A 25,052-nucleotide genomic window follows, 5' to 3' on the forward strand; every position below is an offset into this window, starting at 1 on the left:
CCCAGAATTCCAGAGTGGAAGCTGACAAACGGCTGTCTTTCTTCCTGAATGGCCGGGTAAGCAAGACATGCTGTCCCAAAGCATGGAGATGGCACAGGGCAACCTGGCTCCAAGCTGCCTCTTTGTCCAGGTCCCCAGTGGGAGATATTTGTTGTATTATTTTCTCACTTTTAGATCAGGCAGCCCTAAAGCATGGAGCCTCTCCCTCTCAGGGTACAGGCTCTCCCCCTGACCCCTACTGGGAAAAGGTGGAATAGTGACCCCCTCACCTGGAATAGGAAGTCCCTCAGAACAGGGAGGTCCCGGGGTGTCCTAGCCATGATTGGCAGGATAACTGAAAACTAGCATGTGGAGCCAAAGAGGGGACACCAGGATCAACGAAGGGTCAAAAAAAAAAACCTCCTCCGTTTTGACCCGGTGAAGGAATAACTGGAGGAGGGAGTATGGAGGGAAGCCCCAGAAAAAAGCCCGTGGCGAGGGGTGCAGGTCATCTGCAGGGAGAAGAACAGATAACAATGTGTGTCAAGCCCCTGGGGTAAAAGAACTTCTGCACCTCTGAAGCGACTCCAGATCTGGTGGACCACCTCTGGATGGAGTCTTCACTCCTCTTGGACTGGGCTCCTCCTCGACATATTGTAATGTTCACTGTCACGTTTAATGGTCCTGGCACATAAACTGCTTTCAGTGAGTAGAAAAGGGTGACCCCACTGCCACAGTCTGGTAGCTCTCATGCAGGGGAGGGGAGACCCTTGCCCCCCTTACCTGTAGATGTAGACTATTGCAACCATTTTTGCTATCTTGATGATAACACGGTACCCTGACAGTCTTGATAGAAACTGCTTGAGCGCCAGGATGACAGCTTGCAGCTCCATCATAGTTATGTTAGAGACTCCCAATGACTAATATAAGAGCTATTGACCATAGAGCCCTCGGCCTCAGGAGCTCACCTGCGAGTGAAGCCCAAATGGGTCTAGGCACACCCCGAAGGCCTGCTGTCATTTAAGGGTGAGGGACATGGAGGCTCTGATTTTTTTATTTTTTTTTTGCCTGTCCCATTTGGTTCTTTAGCTGTCAGAATTGTTGTCTGAAGACCAACAAGGATACCCAAAAAAATATAAAATATAATGAAGACATTTGTAGATTTTATTTGGGGGGGGGAATTAAAAAAATTGGATTTTTTTAAAACCTTTTATACATTCATATTGTATCAGGTGTACATTTTGTTCCCTTCTTTTTCATATCTGCAGATAAACCCAGGGCCACACTGACAGCAGGAACAACAATCATACCAGTAGGGGGCAGTGTGACACTGACCTGCTCTGTGAAGAGCTCTGATGGATGGAAATATGAGTGGTTCAGACGAACCCAAACAACCTCTGAAGTTCAAATCAGAGATCAACAAAACAAAGATATCAGAGTATCTGAAGGAGGAATCTACAGCTGCAGAGGAACAAGAGGAAACCCAGTTTACTACACTGATAGAAGTGATGATGTCACCATTGAGATAACCTGTGAGTTCAGTCATTTAGTTTGAAATATACATTCACTCATGATTATCAAACATACAATGTGAAGTTTTCTGTGTTGATTTCATGTTTCTATTTGTATCTCAACTGTTAATATGTGTAAACAGTTTCCAATAAAGTTGTTGTAAAACAACAACCCAACTGGCCTCAGATATTCAGAGGTGAGACGATCACTCTGACATGTGAGGTGCAGGAAGGAGGTGAAACCATTGAGTGGTGGTATGAATGGAGAGGACCCAGGACACCCACACAGTGGACACACTATAATGATGTGACATTCAGTCTTTCTGAGTCCAGCAGTGGAGACTACATGTGTAAGAGTCGACGCAGAGATGACTCATATTCTTCAACAGAGTGGAGTGAAGCCTTCACATTGTCAGCATCAAGTAAGTCATGTTTGTTGTGTGATCTCCATTTGACAAATGTCATCATGGTCAGCACAGGATGAATTCAATGGTCTACAAAGCATGTTACATTGTTAGTCAGACAAAGAGCTGCAGCTGATAGTAGCCTCATTGTAGACAGTTTGTCACCACTTTGTGTCATGAACTTTCAGCTGGTATAGAGACGCCAATGCTGACCTGCTGCTCCATCACCTGAGGACAAGAATGATATAAACAGGATAAATAAATAATATATTCAAACAAATAAGAATTGATCTACAATTTCTATAAAGCAAATAATAAAAGTAATTCTGAACTATCATCTGATCAAATACTGCCATCTTTTAAAATAAATAAAACACACACAGACATACCACCAAAATTAATTAAATTAAAAGATTAATTATTAATTTAATCTTTTTAAATACAGCCAAGAAAATATAAAACTTTCACAGCTTCGATCAAAACGATTATACAGTTAGTATCTCTTCAAGATCACCAAGATTTGGTGATGTTCACCATTTCCATCTGGTTATTTAAACTGTTTTGATTCAGTCATTTATTTTTTCCCCCTTTTTTTTTTGCCTGTACTGTTTCTTTAGCCGTCAGAATTGATGTCTGAACACAGATACTCAACAGATTTACTTTACCAAGTGGATCATCATGGCCTTGCAGTATTGGTCCATTTGATCAACCTTTGTTGTTATTATTTTATTTTATCTTACTTTATTTTAGTTTATTTTTGGTTGTTACAGATGAGACAGACGTGGCTGGGGGAGAAAGAAAGATGAAACAGAAGCAGAGGGGAAGAGAGACAGTGAGAAGGGGAACTTAAAAAGAAAATAAAATGTCCCAGATCACCTGTTGAGAGAAAAACAGAAAAAAAAGAGGAAACAAACAAAAAAAAAGCAACATAATAAACACAACACAGTTTAATTGATCTAACTAAGTGTAAATAGCAGTAAATGCTAAAAATTGAATGTTGAGGTAGCAGCCAAGAAAGATGCAGTTTGTGTCTATGAACAGTGAACATCCGCATGTACACGATTCAGTCATTGACTTTTGTTCTTTGTCTAAACTGAACTGCAGATAAACCAAAGGCCAAACTGAGAGCTGATAACACAACTGTTCCAGTAGGGGGCAGTGTGACCCTGACCTGCTCTGTGAACTCATCATCATCATCTGGATGGAAATACTACTGGTACAGAGATGAGAAATCCTCTGAACCTCTGACCACACAAGATGCAGTTTTCCACTCAAATGGACAAATCAGTGTCTCACAGGAAGGACTCTACAGGTGCAGAGGAGGAAGAGGAAACCCAGTTTACTACACAGAGGACAGCCAGTCAGTCAGGATTGGGAAAACTGGTCAGTTTAACATGAAGTCAGATAAATTCCTGATTAAGGAGGAAGATGAAGAACAAAAGGCATTAACATTTTTGACATTCATGTGTTTTTATTGTACTTTCTTGAACATTAACAGTGTCAAACAGACCTGTTGTGACTCTGTATCCAAACTGGTCTGAGATATACAGAGGAGAGACGATCACTGTCAGATGTGAGATCCGTGGAGGAGACACTGAGTGGGATTATGAGTGGGAAACAAACAGCATGATAAAAGCTCCAAATCAAAATGAATACAGGATTAGATCTGCTTCATCATCCAACAGTGGAAACTATCGCTGTAAGGGCAGAATGAAAAGTTCACAGCATAAAACAACAGAGTGGAGTGATTCAGTCACACTGACAGTTTCTGACAGTAAGTAGAGTCATAGTTCATTTAACCTGGAAATAGAAACAGTTTGTAAAAATGTGTTTTTATTAGTTGAGATATTTGACATGTTTAGATAGTCTCACTCTTAAAGTTCATCATAAATATTTGTGAGTCAACATTTTAGTGACATTGAATTCAGTTATTCAGAGTTAAGAGACGAAACACTGAGAGAAAATCTTTGTTGAACAGATGAACCCCGTCCTGTCCTCACTGTGTCTCCATCATGGCTGAGTCCTGGAGCCTCAGTAACTCTGAACTGTGAGGTTGAACATCCGTCTGCAGGATGGAGCTTCTACTGGTATAAAGCTGTTCCTGATCTATCAGAGAAATCCTCCAGTTATGAGCTGCTACCTGATGGCAGTGGGACTGCACAGGACTCCTACATCATTCATGGACAGACACACACAGCAGGATATGTGTGCAGAGCTGGAAGAGGAGACCCAGAGTATCACACTGATCACAGTCGACCAAAGTTTGTCTGGTCTGCAGGTCAGTTTGTTTCTGTCTATCTTTTTTCAAGTAATGCAACAGCAAAAACATGTAAATTGATGTTTTGTTTTGTTTTTTTATTGGGGGGGGGGGTTTAGCATTGAAGGTGAAAATTATACGAACATTGCGTCTTTTAGCACTGACCTTTAAACATTAAAGCAAAGGAACATTTTCACTGTGATATTTTGATACTAACATCTGTGAGCTTTGTCTCTTCACTGCATGTTGTTTCCAGATGTTCATTCAGCAGCGTCTCTCACAGTGAGTCCTGACAGAGTCCAACACTTCACCTCTGACTCTGTCTCACTGACCTGTGAGGGAAACTTCACTGAGTGGAGAGTGAGGAAGTTCTCTGAGGACGGCCGACTCTCTGACTGTAGCAGAATGACTGGATCCACGTGTAACATCAACGCATCAGAGTCAGATACTGCAGTGTACTGGTGTGAGTCTGGATCAGGAGAGTTCAGCAGTGCAGTCAACATCACTGTACAGAGTATGTTATTATACATTTACTTCTTGGATTTGAATGATTTAGACGTCACATGAAAATTTGTCCCAGCTTTTCTGTATGTGAAGTAATTTTATGTGGAAAACATAGGACACATACAGTAGTTTTTAAACACAGAAGATCAGATCTTGATGATTAAAAACATTTGTACAATCTGTTCTTATTAGTGTTTGTCAGGCTTTTCTCAAAGGTGTGCACCAGCTGATGTGACTGAAACAATTGTGTGTGATTGTTTCACAGATGATGGTAATGGTCCTATCCTGGTGAGTCCTGTTCATCCTGTGACTGAGGGAGCTTCTGTTAGTCTGAGCTGCAGTTTGAGAACACAAAAAATACTTTTCAATGTGTTTTTCTATCACAATGACAAACTTATTCAAAATGATACCCGAGGGGAGCTGAAGATCTCTGCAGTGTCAAAGTCTGATGAAGGTTTCTACAAGTGTCAGTACTCAGGAAGAGAGTCAGCACAGAGCTGGATGTCAGTTAAAGGTGAGCAGGATCAAAACATCTGATGTGATTTATTGTAGCTGAATTCTTCCCCCGTGTGCTGCAAATGTGTACTTTTGTTTAAGGATTTAGTTTTTTCATCAATAATGTTCAACAATGCTGTTTTATTATCTTTTTAATTAAGTACTTTGTGGATTTAGTTCAGCTTATTTTTTAAGCTAAATCATGTATTAAAAATGAAATGTTCTTATTTACAGTTACTGTGTCCACACCTGAGAGCTCTTCATTTTCTCTTCTGATGATCTTTAGAATAATTCTTGGATTCATATTTATTTTCCTTCCGTTCTTGTTGTTTGGCTGCAGATGCTCCAAAGGCCAGAACTATATTTTTTCTTCTTCTTCATATATATATTTTAAAGACACAGATCATAAATAAAGTGGAAACAAGTTAGTATCACAGACATGAGGTGACTGATTTTCTCTGACCTGCAGGTGTTCGTTCTGTCTATGAGACAGTCAGAAGATGTGAAAACACTGAAAATGGTAAAGTTTACACTTTCATTAATATAGAGCTTGTGGAAGCTGGATGATTATACAATAACTGTATTTAACATTAAAGTCAATAAGATTCTTATTTCAGGTCCAGCAGAAGGTGATTACACCAATGTCACATCTGTGATTCAGCTCAAAGTCATTAACAAGACAAGTGAGTGCACAAAATGTGAGATTTGAAATGCAAAATATACATTGGTAATTATTCTCACTGATAACAAATGCATTTGTGGACAAAACAGAGGGAGTTTGTTTTGAAATGCTTTCATTTGATCACCTCAACAGGGCGACGTGGTGACCCAGAGGAGAGCTCTGACTACAATAATGTCAATCCAAATTCAGCCACAGCTCTAAAATCTTAACAGCAGCTCTTTAGCTGTTTTTCTCTTTAAAGTTTCTTAAATACTTGAAACCACTTTGAGTGAAAAAGAGAAGATTTTGAATTCAAAGCAATGATCCTGATAGCCTGAGTTTATATTGTCTTCAGAAAGAATCACTCAGTGTGTTTTGCTTGTTTCTCTCCCATTAGAAAATAAGTTTAATGGACTTTAATGTTCTGTAGGTCTGTTTTTTTTTAACTGTTTCTTTATTTGTAATGTATATTATAAAGTCTTTCTGGGAAGCACTTTGTAACTTTGTCAATAAAAGTGATATTAATAAAGTGTGTTGTTGTTGTTTGTCAGACTGAGAGTACATGTTACAGCTGTTCAGTGTTGTGAATCCACTGAAAGAGAGCTTTTATTTAAAGACACTCATTGTCATTTCAAACAGCTTCAAACCCTCCAACATGATCTATCAACATAATGGGAAGTAAAAACTGCTCTGACGTTATGCTCAGCAGCCTTTTTACTAACTGAATTGAATCACAGGTGGAAGTGATTCTGTGTGGCGTTTGCATCGGTGTGTGTTTCCTCCATGAACTCCAGCTTCCTACCAGTGTCCACTGTCCCTCTGTGACCCTAAACTGGAGACGTTTACAGAAATGGATGAATGTGTTTCATGTTTTTCTGTGACTTGTGCTGCTTTATTGCTGCTTTTGCAGTCTTCATGTGGTCCTCTTACATTTCATGGCAGCACTTCCATCATGTGTCACTGTTCACACTGTTTGGTCACATCAGCAGCAACAAACTCAGCTGAAGAGTGTTTTATCAGAGCAGTTGCAGACCAGAGCAGATTAGTTTTCTGTAGGTGATGTTTGTGTCTTTTATGACGCTTACAGTTTAATGTGCATCAAATAATTGTGGTGCTTTTTAAAATGCAACATTTTCTACAAAATAATATCACACAACACTTCTTTGTTCCTCTAAGTAAACTGTGATGCTTACATGTGTATTAAAATGTCATTTCTAACTGCAATATGCTTTTTATTAATCAGCTGAAAATGACTCGTGATTTGTATCTGAGCCCCAGAAAAGTGGAGAGAAGAGAAAAATGTTTTGTTCAGTAAATAACTTGACAACTCTTGACAACTACATGCTGTAATGGTCAAATATAAATATAAAGTATTTCCTTAGTTGAAGGCATAAAAAGTGTCAGGTTGATAGGTTTGTTCTTTATGTTTCTCGTGCACGGGAGAGAACTGGACAAACGCCGTTACTTCGCTTGACCCCAGTCGCTCTCGTCCGCTCCCCTGTAACACTGCTCTTTATTGAGGTTACATGAGTATGCATAGGTTCATTAACATATGACGTATGCATACAAACCAAGAGCACCTTGTCTGTGCGTTGTGTAAGTATGTGTGTGTGTGTGTGTGTGTGTGTGTGTGTGTGTGTGTGTGTGTGTGTGTGTGTGTGTATGAGTCTATTAAGAGTCTATTAAGAGTCTGTTAAGTGAAGGAAGACAGAGAGTCACATTTTGACAGAGTATCAGTGAATCCTTACAGAATGGTTATGATTGGACTGTGTGAGCACCAACATCACTGTGCAGTTTGTTTGTACCTCTTCACAGCAGTTTGATTCATCAAGAGAAAGCATCGACCCCTCTGTGACATTAAAAGGTGGCCATGAGTATAGAATGAAGGCGAGTGTATTAGAGGAGGTAAAACATGTTTTTGATGTCTGTGAGAAATTCAGGGCTCACAAATGAACGTTAATATGGCAACTTTTTCTTAAAATGGTGTAATAATAAGAATGGCCAGTAGGAGGCAGTGGGGTGATCATTACTGGAGCCTCTGTGTTTCCTTCCCGTTAACTCTTTTGAACTGAGCTCAGCAGCTACAAACTACAGTCAGCTGTCCACCTCAAACATATCAGCTCGTTTCTTGTTCAGAAGTTTACACAAAATTAAATCATATCCCATCATGCATCTGTGGTTATTTGCTGATTATGCCCAGTGCTCTTGAATCCACAGTGCCTGCCATGTGTTGTGTGGATATATATAACACTATGTGCATAAATTTTGCATTTTGCTAACTGTATGTGAAATAAATTGATTTCAGTGAGTCCTCATCTCAACACCTGGTTATTATCACAGGATGGAGGCCCTAAACACACTCACACCATTAATATTCAGTGTCGTGTTGCTGTTCTGAGATCAGCTGACAACATGCAAACATGGAAAACCTGAAGCAACAGAACAGGATCAATGAGCAGCTGTGACATCGACTGAGTCAGAAACAACATGAACTCAGAGATTTGTCGTTTGTGGATTTATATTAATTATCCTCGTTCTGTTGTTGTGTGGCTAAAGGGTGAAACATTTCTTGATAATTGGCTGAAAGTGATTCATAATTTCTAATATTGTGACACAACATGTGTGTGATATTATCGTATGTTGGTCTGAGACTTTTTCTTGTGGAGAAATATTTTTTTTAAGATGGAAAAATACAAACTACACTTAATTCTTTTTTTCTTATATATTCTGCTGATAACACCTGACCTTCCTGATCCCCGCCCCTCTGCTTCCTCCTCCTCCTCCTAATCTGCTGGTTAGCTTGGTGGTTTGGACACCATACATTGTCTTTGTTTTTACCTCCAGGTGGAGAAAACTGTAGATTATTTTGATAAACGCAAAACTTTTTAGCAGACCTAATAAATAAATACAGTGATCTGTTTTATTTAAGAAGCAATGAGCAGTAAAAATACAAGATTAATCCATAAATAAGACAATACAGAATAACATCTTTGTTTCTCTGAACAGACTGTGATGCCTACATGTGTGTAAAGACTGTTGTTGGTTAAGTCTTTTCTCCAACAGGTTTATTTTTATCTGCTGAAAGTCAGATACCCTTATAAGAGGAAATGGAGCCTGTGGTTTGTTTAATTTAAAGTCAACACAGCAGAGTGGAAATGTGCAGGTATGACAATGTGTGAAAACAGGTTAAAAGTAGCTTTATTGTGGTGATGACACATGCTGGACTAAAGAATAAATAAAGCATGTGGGCATCAAGAGAAACGGTGAAAAGCTTGTTTCTCACGCTCATGTCTTTAAGAGTCTCTGCATGGACGTGCTGTAAATGTTCATTTATCTCTGAAATAAATAAAATCATCCATCACTCTCTCTGTCCACAAAATCATATACAGATATGTTTTTCTTCTTACTGCAACTTCCAAACAGGCCAGTTCCTCACAGTATAACACAAAACTCCAAAGTATAATCACTGCTTTGTAACCAAGCAGAGGAGCCAGTAAATCATCTATACCTACTGATACTATTGTGTCTGTTTGGCTGCTGTTACAGAAATGGTTCCTACACCTGTGATGATGACGTCAGTGTTTGACTCCAAACTGTCTGCTGGACTCTGCAGTATCACAGAGTCCCCAAGTTTTTAGGCCTTTTTAGACGTCATATCTTGAAGCATTATAAACTCTTAAAATATTGATAGGTACTGAAACTTTTGCACTTAACTTTTACATATAACCTGAAAATAAGCTAAAAACAGGAAGTTACATTTTAATGTATTTTATCTTTCTAAAAGAAAAGTGGTGGGATGAAAAAACACACCTGCTGTTAGACAATCTAAAACACTTGGATATGAACATGTTGGTGAGTGTGTGTAGATGATACTGCAACAAACCTTAATCATAACCTTTGTAAGAAAGTGTTTGGCAGAATGACGGATGGTGGCTGTGTTTTCATGCTTTTACTATGATTAATACAATAGCCTGAGTGACAAACTGAGACACACTACATGCTCATGTGGAGGGACTAGCCAATCACAACGTAACTGCACTTTAAAGTATTCACTGTTCTGTCCTTTTGGACTCAATGTGGGTGGAGCCTATAGTAGCTGTCATAGTATGAAAGATAACCTAGACAGGTTATAGAGAGACAGACAACCATTCATGTTCACATTCACACCTGCAGGCAACAACCTGAATCACCAGTTAACATAATAATATATGACTTGGATTGTGGGAGGAAGCCAGAGTACCCGGAGAGAGCCCAGACAGACAACCATAGTGGGAGTTGTCCCTTAAGAAGGTCATGAATCCACTATTAATTATGTGTGTCATGACATGAGACAAGGTGTGAAAAGTGGGTCATTGTGCTGCATTCCAGATACCTCCGAACTTGAAAGTTGGAAATCGGGCGTGGCGTCACTCCCGCCAGTTAGTACATTGCAGAAAAAGACAAGAAACACAGGATTTGTGTTGGTTCTTGGCAAGTTAGAGCAATGCAGGTATGATAGTAGTGCAGTGTGATGCTTGTTGTTTTGACTAATCAGTGTTCAAACATAATCATGGCTCATTCAAGGAGTTAAAAATACACAACAGGTTAAAGTTTTTTGTCACGAACGGGTGGCCGGTGCGTGGAGTAAGAGCAAATGTTCGAGACAGGAATGAACTTAACAAAAACTGAGACGTTTACTTTAGGTTGGACCAACAATATAAATGAAAATCGAAAGGAAACTAGGACGATGTTAACAGTAACCTAAACTGGAGAGAACTAACACAAGACACAGTGAACATGAAAGTTAAACGTCACCAACATGAATGACATGAATACCTGAGACGTGACTCGTGATGAACAGAAACATGGCCCATGGTGAAAAGATGACCTGCCAATGAAAGATTGAAAACTCACACCACACGAGGGTGACGAGGGAAGTGGAAACACAGCTGGAAGCAAAACTAAACACAGAACGTGATATTGTCAAAATAAAACAGGAAACATGCAGACTAAGAAAAACAGACCTGAGACTGAGACCAGGGAAGAAATAGACATGGAAGCAGAAACGGGAGTTTGGGAAAAAATGACATAACAGGATGCAGAGCGAGGGACAGAGAGATCTTCTGTGTTATTTAGTGCGTTTATCGAGTGGCTGTTTGGTTTCTTCAGTGTTGAGGTCCAACTCCTCGCTGCATATGTCATGACAGGACACTGCAAAAATCACATAAAAGTCTCTGAGAATAAAACATAATTATGAGCTGGTAAAATATGTCACCTGACCTGAAACAACAGAAGGTAAGAAGAAAACACAAGAAGCAAGCCTGCATGTTTGCAGTGGACAGGAAATGTGAACACGTCACACAACTGCTGTGGTCAAAGCTACAGGAGCTGTTTGAGGTTTCTATAAAAGGAAAGGAAGCACAGAGAGGCCACAGTCAGAAGAAACACTCTGGTCTTATCTGTATTAAATGCAGCTTCTCTTTTTATTATTGATGTAAAGTCAAAGTGTTTGAGATCAGCTGAGGATCAGAGTGCAGCAGGGCTGGATGTGAGGATGGGGCACTCTTTGCTCTGCATGTCGGGGTTATTGTGTAAGTACATTTGTGACATTGTTTGAATGGCACTAATTAATGAAAGTGTTTCTCATGTGTGAGAATTAGAGTGTATCACTGGTTTGAAGTGTTTATCTGAGAGTTTGAACAAAGTATATTTGTGATGTTTATGATAGTTACAGACAAATGTTGGCTGGTTCCTTGGTTCAGTTTAGTCTGGAGTATCGTGTTGGATACATCGCTGCTTGTTGCACTTGACTCATTGTTATTGTCTTTAAGGTCATATATTAATAAATTTTAAATTAAACTTTTATAACATTTTTTTTTATAACTATAAGTTTAAAAATGTTTTCTCATGTGTCAAACGTACTTTTTATGCACAGAGACAGAAAAATACTCTTAAACTCTTAAAACTAATGTCCTAATTTAGTTTGTTTTGTTTGATTTTCTGTCAGTTTGCATGATAGCATGTGTTGGGTGGGTGAAAGTCCCTCCCCCTCTCTGTCCCAATGAAAAGTCTACACAGTCGACACATTTGCAGGACTCTGCTCTCGAAGCTGAATCCTGCTACTGTGAATCAGCTGAGCTTTGATAGTTTGGAGGGACACATAGTGCTACCTGCTGCAGAGATATTATTAAATAGCGATTAAAAATCTATAAATAAAATCAAACTTAAAACATTAAAATGTAACACTGCTGTAAAAAAGGATAAGATATGAATGCTGTAGTGACTCATTAATCTGATGATGTAGCACACAGAGCAGTAAATTAAACATTTTTATTCCCATTAATTGTTTTATTGTTGAGTCCAGTCTCAGTGCTGCTGTTGATTTCTGAGGCTCTGAAACTTTAAACTGGATCCATGTAAACCTTAGAGGTTACAGTCCTACAGCCTAAAAAAGGAAACATGGAAATCACTGTAGTTTGTTTGGAGATCAAAGTGAAATTAATTTGATTTGATTGATTTGGTTCTGCCAAATTCTGTCCCTACCATCTGAATGTTGGAGCAGAAACTGAGACTCATCAGACCACTGTGTGGTTACAGGACGCTAAAAACAACGTCTTTCGCTATTAATACAATTATAACAGTTATAGCTACCTACAAGGCAGCACCTCTTCCAGCTGTCTTAGGGTGAGAGACGAGCACAGACAGGTTACATCAGGGGTTAAAAACACCTTTAATTAGTTCCAGCAGTGTCTGCTTGCAGGTAGAGGGAGTTTGGTTTTACTCTGTAGATATATTTATTGATATTTACTCTCCTTTATTCATACATCTGTGTGCTTGAGGTTTGGAAATATTTATTAAAATTATAAATAACCTTTGAAATAATGTAAGACAAATATTTGACAATACTTACAGTTTATGACAAAGATTATTATTATTATTATTATTGTTATTATTATTATTGTTATTATTATTATTATTATTATTATTATTATTATTATTATTATTATTATTATATTTGAATGATATTTAAATAAAATATATTTTTTCCACATGTAAAACAAGTCCTGGACTTGGCTTAATGATGTTTGCTGTTGAAGACACGTAAATTATTTCCACCTTATATTATATATCACCTTCTAGAGAAATTCTTGTTGAGAGAAGTGACCCATTGCAATTTGTCAGTGACATCAATTTTTGAGATTGTCAAATACATAAAGGAAATACTGGGGAGATCATTTCCCTTTTGGAACCCAGTCGTTCATCTGTTGCCCAAAGAGGATGGACTGTACCGTTTTTAGGACACTAATGTTTTGTTATCACCATGTTTGTTTGTAGACTGGATTCTATTTTAGTGCACTGACTCAGATCATAGTAGATGTAAATCTCCAAGTGTTTTAAGGAGCTTGGTAAGAAAGCGACTGCACTTTAAACCCTAGTTGGATTGTCAATTAAGAAGGTCATTAACTCACTATTGATCAAGAAATGAGACACATAATTACCAACAGTGTTTTATTTATGTTACATTTCAAATCTAACATAAACAAAACACTCACATGATTTGAGTGTCTTTAGTTTGATAATGTCTGAAGTTTCTGTCTTTATTGCAGTGCTCTGTACACACATTTGCAGTGGACATGCTCAAGGTGACTGAACAGTTTTCCTTTTTCTATTTCTTCCTTTTTATTTAGCAAAGATTATTCTCAGCCTATATGACTCTATATAAATAAAGTATTAATAATCAATCAACATTCTGCCTTGAGCATTACATAAATTGTTTCAGATTGTCTGTTGTCTGATTGTCTGTTTGTGTTGGATTCTAGATGCTGTACTAACTATTGAACCCAACTGGTCCAGTTATTTCATTGGAGAGTTTGTTACCTTCAAGTGTGAAATGAATGAAGGAGAAGACACTGACTGGTATTACACAATCAAGAAGGATGGTCGAGAGTATGCCCCCTACAGGGATAACAAAGACTACACATTCGAAATTAGCTCGACAAGCCACAGTGGTAAATATCAGTGCTTTGGTACCTGGAAGGAGTCACATTATACAAAGAACAGTAATACTGTCCCTGTAACTGTATTAGGTAAGTCCTCAGTGATTAATAATGTGATGATTCCAGTTAAAATACTCATCTGAATTATAAGAAATGTGTGTTTAATAAATGTTCTATTGAAAGTATTGTATTTCTTATGTGTTGGAACTTTAGCAAATATCCTTTCATTTTAACTAACGTTGTTCACAGTACACACTACAACCAAAATACTCAGACAATATCAGCTTGTGCATGTTTTACTGTATAACAAGAATAACTGTGGATGAAATTTAATTTAAATAATGAAAAAAAGAAACATCAAAATATCCATATAATTTAAGGTGATGATGTTTCTGTTGTCTAAATGTGTGTGTGTGTGTGTGTGTGTGTGTGTGTGTGTGTTTTCTTCAACAGTGAACTGCATTAGTTTACATTCAGTGTGACGTCTTCAGGCCTGAGATTGAACAAACATTCACACTCTGCTTATTTAGAGATCTACAACCTGAATTACTGCAGCTCTGTCACCATGTTGAGACAGAAATCAGAAAAATTTAAAGTGACTTAAACTGTAGAAAAAAAATATAATATATATTGAAGACATTAGTAGATTTTATTTGGGGGGGGGGGGGGATTTAAAAAATAGGATTTTTTTTTAACCTTTTTTTACATTTATATTGTATCAGGTGTACATTTCTTTCTTTTCTTGTTCATATCTGCAGATAGACCCAGGGCCACACTGACAGCAGGAACAACAATCATACCAGTAGGGGGCAGTGTGACACTGACCTGCTCTGTGCAGAGCTCTGATGGATGGAAATATGAGTGGTTCAGACGAACCCAAAGAACCTCTGAAGTTAAAATCAGAGATAAACAAAACAGAGATATCAGAGTATCTGAAGGAGGAATCTACAGGTGCAGAGGAACAAGAGGAAACCCAGTTTACTACACTGATATAAGTGATGATGTCACCATTGAGAAAACCAGTGAGTTCAGTCATTTAGTTTGAAATATACATTCACTCAAGATTATCAAACATACAATGTTAAGTTTTCTGTGTTAATTTCATGATTCTATTTGTATCTCAACTGTTAATATGTGTAAACAGTTTCCAATAAAGTTGTTGTAAAACAACAACCCAACTGGCCTCAGATATTCAGAGGTGAGACGATCACTCTGACATGTGAGGTGCAGGAAGGAGGTGAAACCACTGAGTGGGAGTATGAATGGAGACGACCCAGGACACCCACACAGTGGACACACAATAATGATGTGACAGTCAGAGTTTCTGAGTCCAGCAGTGGAGACTACATGTGTAAGAGTCGACGCAGAGATGACTCATATTCTTCAACAGAGTGGAGTGAAGCCTTCATATTGTCAGTATCAAGTAAGTCATGTTTGTTGTGTGATCTCCATTTGACAAATGTCATAATGGTCAGCACAGGATGAATTCAATGGTCTACAAAGCATGTTACATTGTTAGTCAGACAAAGAGCTGCAGCTGATAGTAGCCTCATTGTAGACAGTTTGTCACCACTTTGTGTCATGAACTTTCAGCTGGTATAGAGACGCCAATGCTGACCTGCTGCTCCATCACCTGACGACAATAATGATATAAACAGGATAAATAAATAATATATTCAAACAAATAACAATTGATCTACAATTTCTATAAAGAAAATAATAAAAATAATTCTGAACTATCACCTGATCAAATACTGCCATCTTTTAAAATAAATAAAACACACACAACATACCACCAAAAATAATGTTACTGTTTCTATGATTAACATTCTCACAACTCTGAGTCACTTCCACTCACGTTTAGCAGGAGGCTGATTGAGGTTGATCCCTTTAAACTCCCAGGTCCTAAAGACGGACCAGCTTATTAATCAATCTTCAAGTACTTTTTAAATACAGCCAAGAAAATATAAAACTTTCACAGCTTCGATCAAAACGATTGTTCAAAACAAAGATCACCAAAATTTGGTGATGTTCACCATTTCCATCTAGTTATTTAAACTGTTTTGATTCAGTCATTTACTCCCCCCCCCCCTTTTTTTTTTTTTTTGCCTGTCCTGTTTCTTTAGCAGTCAGAATTTATGCCAACACAGATACCCAACAGATTTACTTTACCAAGTGGATCATCATGACCTTGCTGTATTGGTCCTGTGGTCGCAAATTTTGAAGCCATCCTGATAACCTTCTCCCACCAACGATTTGGAGATCCAATCTCTTTAGATCCAATTAAAATCAAGACACTCAAAAAGATGCTCTGTAAAAGAGTAGAATTCTTGGAACAGAGTTTAATACACTGAATCATATGAACAGCAGGAAAAATACATGCAGACATTTAGCAAGAGAATTACAAAGCAGAAAGCAAGCAAAGCAAAACCCCGGGGTGTACAGCCTTAAGCACAGACAGCAGAGCAACACAGAGACGGACAGGAAGCAGCAGCAGGAGGAAAAAAGTGCTGGGGGTGTCCTCTGGTCCCCTAATATAGGGACCAGTATCCCCGCCCCCTGCTGCTGGGTAACTTTCCCATGCGCCCAAACACAGCTGCAGGGGTCAGGTATTGGCCAAGGTCTTGGCCAAAGGCCAGTCAGGACTCTGACTCTGGCTTATCACAATAGGTCATGACACGGTCAAACATCACACATTAATCGTAATTATTAAATCTTATACAGCAAGTGGCACAATCTTATAACATATAATCTTATAACTACATAGGTTAGGCTTTCTCATATATAAAAAACTCTTCAGTGTGGGTTCAAAGTGTGTGTGTGTGTGTGTGTGTGTGTGTGTGTGTGTGTGTGTGTGTGTGTGTGTGTGTGTGATTATATCATATGATATTTTATTGTGATGTGTTCAGGATCTCTTTTACAATGTTACTGTTTTGGTTGTGCTACATGAAAGATGTTGAGTGTGTGTGCAGGAGAACTCTCAGCAGCATTAACTACCCTGTTACTGTACCACCCTAATAAACCATGGTGAAGCAAAATGTCTTGTGCTCAAGACTCTAAATGAAAGTTAAAATATATATGTTCAGTGCACATAGATACATAGAGTATATAGTTACATAGTTATACATATCATACAAAAATCCACCACAGTCCATTTGATCGACCTTTGTTGTTATTATTTTATTTTATTTTCAGTTGTTACAGATGGTACAGACATGGCTGGGGGAGAAAGAAAGATGAAGGAAAACAAAAGCAGAGGGGAAGAGAGACAGTGAGAAATCTCCCAGATCACCTGTTGAGAGAAAAAAAGAAAAAAAGAGAAAACAAGCAAAAAAATAATAGAGCAACATAATAAACACAACACGATTGCATTGATCTAGCTAAGTGTAAATAACAATAAATGCTAAATAATGAATGTTGTTGTGCTGCACACAGGAGGTAGAAAGATGTAGTTTGTGTCTATGAACAGTGAACATCCATATGTACACGATTCAGTCATTGACTTTTGTTCTTTGTCTAAACTGAACTGCAGATAAACCAAAGGCCAAACTGAGAGCTCATAACACAGCTGTTCCAGTAGGGGGCAGTGTGACCCTGACCTGCTCTGTGAACCCATCATCATCATCTGGATGGAAATACTACTGGTACAGAGATGAGAAATCCTCTGAAGCCCTGACCACACAAGATGCAGTTTTCCACTCAAATGGACAAATCAGTGTCTCACAGGAAGGACTCTACAGGTGCAGAGGAGGAAGAGGAAACCCAGTTTACTACACAGAGGACAGCCAGTCAGTCAGGATCTGGAAAACTGGTCAGTTTAACATGAAGACAGATAAATTCCTGATTAAGGAGGAAGATGAAGAACAAAAGTCATTAACATTTTTGACATTCATGTGTTTTTATTGTACTTTCTTGAACAGTAACAGTGTCAAACAGGCCTGTTGTGACTCTGTATCCAAACTGGTCTGTGATATACAGAGGAGAGACGATCACTGTCAGATGTGAGATCCATGGAGGAGACACTGAGTGGGATTATGAGTGGGAAACAAACAGCATGATAAAAGCTCCAAATCAAAATGAATACAGGATTAGATCTGCTTCATCATCCAACAGTGGAAACTATCGCTGTAAGGGCAGAATGAAAAGTTCACAGCATAAAACAACAGAGTGGAGTGATTCAGTCACACTGACAGTTTCTGACAGTAAGTAGAGTCATAGTTCATTTAACCTGGAAATAGAAACAGTTTGTAAAAACGGGTTTTTATTAGTACATGTTGAGATATTTGACATGTTTAGATAGTCTCACTCTTAAAGTTCATCATAAATATTTGTGAGTCAAATATTTATGATGAACTCATGAAGACTCAGTCCATCATGGCTGAGTCCTGGAGCCTCAGTAACTCTGAACTGTGAGGTTGAACATCCGTCTGCAGGATGGAGCTTCTACTGGTATAAAGCTGTTCCTGATCTATCAGAGAAATCCTCCAGTTATGAGCTGCTACCTGATGGCAGTGGGACTGCACAGGGCTCCTACATCATTCATGGACAGACACACACAGCAGGATATGTGTGCAGAGCTGGAAGAGGAGACCCAGAGTATCACACTGATCACAGTCGACCAAAGTTTGTCTGGTCTGCAGGTCAGTTTGAGGAATTTTGTCTCAGTTATTTTTAATCTTCATGTTGATGATTTGAAAGTCTGTAAATCTGGCTGCATGACTATCAGGACACCTGTGAACCACACAAAAGCCAAACGTATATTTTCACTGTGATATTTTGAATCCTAACATCTGTGAGCTTTGTCTCTTCACTGCATGTTGTTTCCAGATGTTCATTCAGCAGCGTCTCTCACAGTGAGTCCTGACAGAGTCCAACACTTCACCTCTGACTCTGTCTCACTGACCTGTGAGGGAAACTTCACTGAGTGGAGAGTGAGGAAGTTCTCTGAGGACGGCCGACTGTACTCTGACTGTAGGAGAATGACTGGATCCACATGTAACATCAACACATCAGAGTCAGATACTGCAGTGTACTGGTGTGAGTCTGGATCAGGAGAGTTCAGCAGTGCAGTCAACATCACTGTACAGAGTATGTTATTATACATTTACTTCTTGGATTTGGATGATTTAGAAATCACATCTGTATTTCTCCCATTAATTTTATGTGGCATTACAGTAATTATACAGTAGAATTTAAATACACAAGATCAGATCTTCATGATGAAAAACATTTGTACAATCTGTTCTTATTATTGTTTGTTAGCTTTTTCTCAAAGTGTGCACCAGCTGATGTGACTGAAACAATTGTGTGTGATTGTTTCACAGATGATGGTAATGGTCCTATCCTGGTGAGTCCTGTTCATCCTGTGACTGAGGGAGCTTCTGTTAGTCTGAGCTGCAGTTTGAGAACACAAAAAATACTTTCCAATGTGTTTTTCTATCACAATGACAAACTTATTCAAAATGATACCCGAGGGGAGCTGAAGATCTCTGCAGTGTCAAAGTCTGATGAAGGTTTCTACAAGTGTCAGTACTCAGGAAGAGAGTCAGCACAGAGCTGGATGTCAGTTAAAGGTGAGCAGGATCAAAACATTGCATTTTTGTAAATTCGTTTAATGACTGAAATTGTCTGAATTAAGTCTTAAAGTCACTTGGCTCTATTTTATAAAAGTATTTATTTATAAAATTATAATTTATTAATAATTATTGTTTGTTGTCACAGTTACTGTGTCAGGAGCTGACAGCTCTTCATCTCCTGTGTGGTTGATTGTTGGACTGGTTTGTGGAGTCTCTCTCATTATTATTCTCCTGCTCTTGTTGTATCGCTGCAGACAGTCCAAGTGTAAGAGCCTCTTCTTTTCATGCTGTATTAGAGAGTTTATTTACCACATACACTTTAATTATTCACACATATACATGTATTCTGATCTCATGACACGAAATAAAAATTTACATGACAAACATGTGTAATAACATTAGTCTCTTTCACAGGTTCCTGCTTCACCAGGTTGGTAAAATACTTTTTATTATTATATTAAACAAACATCAGTTACTTTTGAGTTTATTGTGTTTATTTCATGTTTTAGGTCGATCCAGTCTGAGAGTCACAGTCCGGGCTCCTCCACAAATCATGGAGTCAACCAGAATGAAACTCATGTGTACGACTCTGTTCATCCTGGTCAGCACTTAAACCGATCTTTATTATCATTATTAATATTGACTTTTCATTCAGTCTCCATTGCCCGACCTGGATTTGACTTGCAAAAAATGCAAAACATGAAATAAAATTAGATGTAATTAGAAACATTTTTACATTTCAGGTGCAGATGAGCCCCGAGACGTCACATACTCTCTTATTAAACTTCGAAACTTTGGAAAGAAGAGTGAGTACACAAAACACTCAGTGTAGAAAACAGCCTGGAAAGTTTTTACAATATTTAAAATGTTTTAATTATTTTCATTAATCTGATCATCTTCACAGAGAAGCATCATAAACCAGAGCAGAGTGCTGTTTACTCTGAGGTGAAGACGGGAGCTGCAGGTACAGTCACAACAGTCTCATTCAGTGTTTGTACTTGAACGTGTCATCACATCATTATATTGCAGGTAATTATAGGTCAACATGGAGTTTAGTTATTCACTGACCAAGCTTAGCTACTACATACGACCACTACACATCACCAGAGTTGAATCTTATACACATCGAGGGCCGTTCAGAGTTTAGTGTAAGTTTGTCTGCTTCATATACAGAAGGATATTGTTATTGTACAGTATGGTATTGTCCATCTATATGTCCCCAAACTAAATAGTTTCTCTCATGTTTTTACTCTGTAGTAATGTTCTTGTCATCATATCTGTGCTGAACAAATGTGTCCTGAGCTCTGACGTCTCTTTTAGAGGACAGTCTGATGTATGCTGAGGTCAAACAGCCCAAAAAAGAAAAAGCCAAGAAAAACAAAGGTGAGCAAAGTCTGCCATCATCTCCACTGAATATTGTTCAGGTTATATTTATGTATTCACACTTTGTCAGCTATTTAAAATCTACTCTTTTATCTTTACATTAGTGGAGACATCCAGTATCCTTGTGGTTAATGATATTATTGTTTTCAATGATCTTCTCTTCATTCACAGGAAAATCAAGTCCTGCAGCTGATGCAGCAGTTTATTCTGAAGTCACACCAGGAAGCTCTCTTAGTAATTCTGCTGCCATGCAGGCTGATTTATTCTTCACATTATCAAATGTCTTCAGCTCATAATATCTTTACATGTTGGAAATCACTTTGTCTTTCTGTGCTTGTCTTACAGGTCAGTGAGGAGAGCTGTAGCAGCAAAGCCAAGAAGAAGCTTTTTATGAAGCCACTCTTGCTCCTCTGCTCCACAAATATCAGACATGCTCAGCTTTATGTGCAGTTACAATATTAAATCATCATATAGACATATTACTCTTTTTTAGTATAAACCAAATGGAGGTGTATTCATATTCAATATTCATGCTCTTTATCTTCGGTTACTTTTATAAAAAAAATTGTAATAAACCTTGAATATATCTAACATGTTCCAACAGCAGTGAGAAATATGTGATGTTTAGTATCTGACAGCACAATTTACAGTCAGTGTTTGCAGTGTAAATACTGATATGGGCACCAACATATACTTTAACTGTATTTGTTTACATTATATAAATAAGAATTATAGGCAGTAAATACATTTGAATGTATTTCATGTATATTTTTGTGTTTCTGATCATTTTTTGCATCTTTTAGTTAGAAGGTAGAAAAAAAATCTTTTTACATTTGAACATATTATGTTTATGTTTGATTTTTGTTTCCTGTATGAAATTATCCACAAACTAATCAGATCATCTCTCTATGTGCTGATAGTTAAATGAAAAGATAACTTGTACATGTGATAAATCTCATATGGAAGATTGCATGGAGACAGAATATCACAGAGAATTAAAGCTCTGCATCAATCATGGTCAGCATGACTCAGATAAGTAGCAGTATTATAATTCATTAATACGACACAAACATCAGAGCTAAAAATCCAGACGGTTCTGTCAAAAACAAGACAGAAACAAAACATCTGTCTGACCCCACAGAGTCTGATTGTTTAGTCACAGTAAGGAGGAGGCACAGGTCAGTCAGGTGTAAACTTAACCAGCTGGGTTGAGCCTGGTTGGCATTTTTCAGCAAAATCAGCATGACGGTGATAAACAGTGCTGATCATATCCTCTAATACAGGATGACCATAATTTGATTTCCAAAAAAGAGGACACTTGTGCCAGTCATGAAGAACCTTTATAATACTGTTTACTTGAAGAAAACATATTTAAACAATAACATCTCTGTGCAGTTAATGAATGGTGAAAAATAAAATGTCATATAATCTTTTACAAGTCAACAAGTGCCAAAAAGAGGACAGTTGGTCACCGTGCTCTAATAGCTCAGCTGTGCTGTAGATGGGTTTCCCTCTTCACTATCAATCATGTCTTTGTCCTATAAAGTGGGAGAGCAACTACAGCTACACTGGTGACTTTTTATTTTGTCCTGTTACCATTTGTAACTAATTGGTTGACTTTATGTGATTTTAGTTTCTAATAAAATGTCATGCAGTCCTGTGTTCCCTGTTGATTTAATTAAATGGTAAATGTTAAAGTAAGTGGATACAGGGGAGCTGGAGAAATCTGTGAATTAAGATGCAGAAGCACAAAGTTTAGAGGTTTTATTGCAGGGTAAATAAATGGTGGTGTGAGAGAAATTCTGCACAGCCTGAGGCTGAAAGACAACAAACTTTATACTGGTTCTCAGCCACTAATGAAAAAGAAGTGAGCTTCTTACAGCTCTTCATAACTTACTGTTATTATTGTATTTTTATTTTATTTGACCAGCAATAATTCAGTTCATTAAAGTGTTTGAAATGTTATTAGTGTTATTGCACATTATTATTACTGTGATTAGTGTAATGGCTTTAGGACCCAGGGGATCAAACAGAGGGTATGAAAAAGGAAGTAGCAGCAGGTGCTCTTCTTCTTCTCTCCTTTGTTCTGATGTGAGGCTGTGGACTGTGGTGTTTTTGGGATCCTGTAAAGTTTTGGAGTGTGAACAGAGTGTGCTGGGGAGATCGTGTCGCCATATAAGTGATCGTACTGCCCTTTAGCAGAGATTCAAGTTATAGCATGAATGTTTTTTAAGTTATCTTTTTTAATACTTTAAATTAAATTAATCTTTAAATTACCAGTTAAAATATTATCCTACAGGATTGAGGCCTCGGTGCTCCTGTGTTTTTGATTATTATATTAGTATATTTTTGTTTATTTGATCAGCAATAATTCAGTTTATGTGTTTGAAATAAATTGAATGACTGAATCACACTTGAAAGTGTTTTTTGTTCTTGTTGTTTTATGCATTTACTCTGAGTGTGTGATTATTGTGCTGTTGTTACAGTCTTTCTGTTTTACTTCTCAGCACTGCCATCATGTGTCTGAATACACAGCATAAAGTCAAACTCAACAACATCAGTTAAAGATTTGATAACATTTAAAGCTGTTGAGCACCAGTGCAGGTTATTTTTGACCTGTGTTTGTGTTTTTGAATAAATCTCTTGAAGTTTTTGCAAATGGAAAATGTTGTATATTTCTGACGGATGTAAAACTTTTAAAAAACTGAAAGAAATTTCAAATAAATTCAGATCTGCAGAGAAATGCATTCATTATGTTTTATTCAAGAATCAATATCAAACAGTATCACAAGATCAATCTGCAAAGAATAACGTCTTTACTCTTCTGAGCAGCTTACATGTGTGTGAAAGACTGTTGGTGGTCACCATCTATTCTGCCACAGGCTTATTTTTATCCACTGACAGGCCTCATGTTTTCTGGTTGGTTCACCATGAACAGAGGAAATGCAGCCTGTGGTTTCAGCCTCAAGTCTTCAGTGTAGCAGATGTTGTGTTTTATGTTATCAGTTCACAGCAAACAGTTAACAAGGAATTCAGACAAAGAGCACAGTATGAATTTCACTTTGACCTCTGTGTGCATGACACATGTTTACATGATGTGCCTGTACTGAAATAACAGTACTGATCATCAAATATTTATTTATCTATATAAAATCATGTCTCGCTAAAGAAAAAGATTATTTTGTAAACGTCTTCATCATTCTTCATTAAACAATGTAATAAATCTGTAAATCAAACCCTTATTTGCACCAAAGTTAACTTACTCAACGCTAATAACTGAAAAAAATCATATTTTTGTTCAGTGTTTGCACTTTAAGAAAACTTTTCTGTTCCACACACTGTGGAAAATACTGTGTGAATATTTCTGTAACTGTTGGTGATCTCATAGCTGCAGGCTTATCTGCACCATCTCTGCACTTAAACATTACAGTGACTTCATTTTTTCCATCAGCCTGCAGAACTAAAATGAAGAATGAGCTGCCTTCCAGATCACATGCTTTAGCCCTGATAGCTGACAGCACAGACAGATGATGAGGAGACTGTGAGACGTTAAACAGGCAGAATACAGAGCTCAGAGTTTTCAAAGTTTGACTTTCTGGTTTGTTGTTTTCACACTCCTTAAAACATGAGAAAATATTTACCGATCTTCATGGAAACCCTTCATTTTACTATTGTCATGGTTGGCTGTGTGGCAGGCAGGCAGGAGTGGTGGACCCAATATGCAGGACTCTTGGAGACAGGACTTAAACTGAAAACGCAGCTTTATTGCTGGAAAAACTCCTCAAACTATGACTCACAAAAACTGAACATAAACTTACAAACAGTGGTGCTGGAGAACTGGAACAGAGAACCAGACAGGACACTGAACTTGCCAGGCAGACTCACGAGCAGACACAGTAGGGGTGTCCAAATTCATGGGCTGCATCCTCCTGAGGCCGCATTTGTAGACCGATTACGTCACAGCGATGCGCCGAAGGCTGTCCAAATTCGTAGACTCCTCCAAATGCAGCCGACAAATGCGTCCTCCTTTTCCCCGAATTTGAAGGATGGGTCGGGTGTGTCGTTCGTGGCCTACCATATCCCAGAATTCATAGCGCGACCCAGCCAAACTCCAGTTTACAACAATGGCGGCCGCTACTAAGTTTTAAAATTACTCATACTAATTTTTCTGGGTCACAAAATAAACTTTTAACATATTTTCAGGCGAGAAAGTAGCTGTGTAAACATCAAATATCTGCTCGGTTTATCAAGATATCGCATATTTGCAAAAGTGCTTCGACGTTTTCGGAAACGTCTGCTACCCACC

The 25,052-nt window shown here is 38.0% G+C and overlaps 2 protein-coding genes across 2 annotated transcripts in view; both read left to right on the plus strand.

The window, feature by feature from the left end:
- Positions 1–21,550, plus strand: part of LOC146522276 (Fc receptor-like protein 5) — a 36,413-nt gene extending 14,863 nt beyond the window's left edge. Inside the window, exons 3-17 of the mRNA XM_085153735.1 lie at positions 1,248–1,511; positions 1,634–1,912; positions 14,546–14,809; positions 14,932–15,210; positions 17,714–17,993; positions 18,150–18,427; positions 18,615–18,875; positions 19,112–19,360; positions 19,509–19,628; positions 19,778–19,793; positions 19,873–19,964; positions 20,107–20,169; positions 20,268–20,327; positions 20,684–20,746; positions 20,918–21,550. Coding sequence (XP_085009861.1) covers positions 1,248–1,511; positions 1,634–1,912; positions 14,546–14,809; positions 14,932–15,210; positions 17,714–17,993; positions 18,150–18,427; positions 18,615–18,875; positions 19,112–19,360; positions 19,509–19,628; positions 19,778–19,793; positions 19,873–19,964; positions 20,107–20,169; positions 20,268–20,327; positions 20,684–20,746; positions 20,918–21,042 — 2,693 coding nt within the window. The 3' untranslated portion in view covers positions 21,043–21,550. The remainder of the gene's footprint in view (positions 1–1,247; positions 1,512–1,633; positions 1,913–14,545; positions 14,810–14,931; positions 15,211–17,713; positions 17,994–18,149; positions 18,428–18,614; positions 18,876–19,111; positions 19,361–19,508; positions 19,629–19,777; positions 19,794–19,872; positions 19,965–20,106; positions 20,170–20,267; positions 20,328–20,683; positions 20,747–20,917) is intronic.
- LOC146522274 (basement membrane-specific heparan sulfate proteoglycan core protein-like) overlaps positions 1–25,052 on the plus strand; it is a 276,185-nt gene that overhangs the window by 50,788 nt on the left and 200,345 nt on the right. The gene's annotated exons all lie outside the window — the stretch shown is intronic.

This window comes from Neolamprologus multifasciatus, chromosome 3 (assembly GCF_963576455.1).
Source record: "Neolamprologus multifasciatus chromosome 3, fNeoMul1.2, whole genome shotgun sequence".
In the NCBI taxonomy this organism is placed as follows: domain Eukaryota; kingdom Metazoa; phylum Chordata; class Actinopteri; order Cichliformes; family Cichlidae; genus Neolamprologus; species Neolamprologus multifasciatus.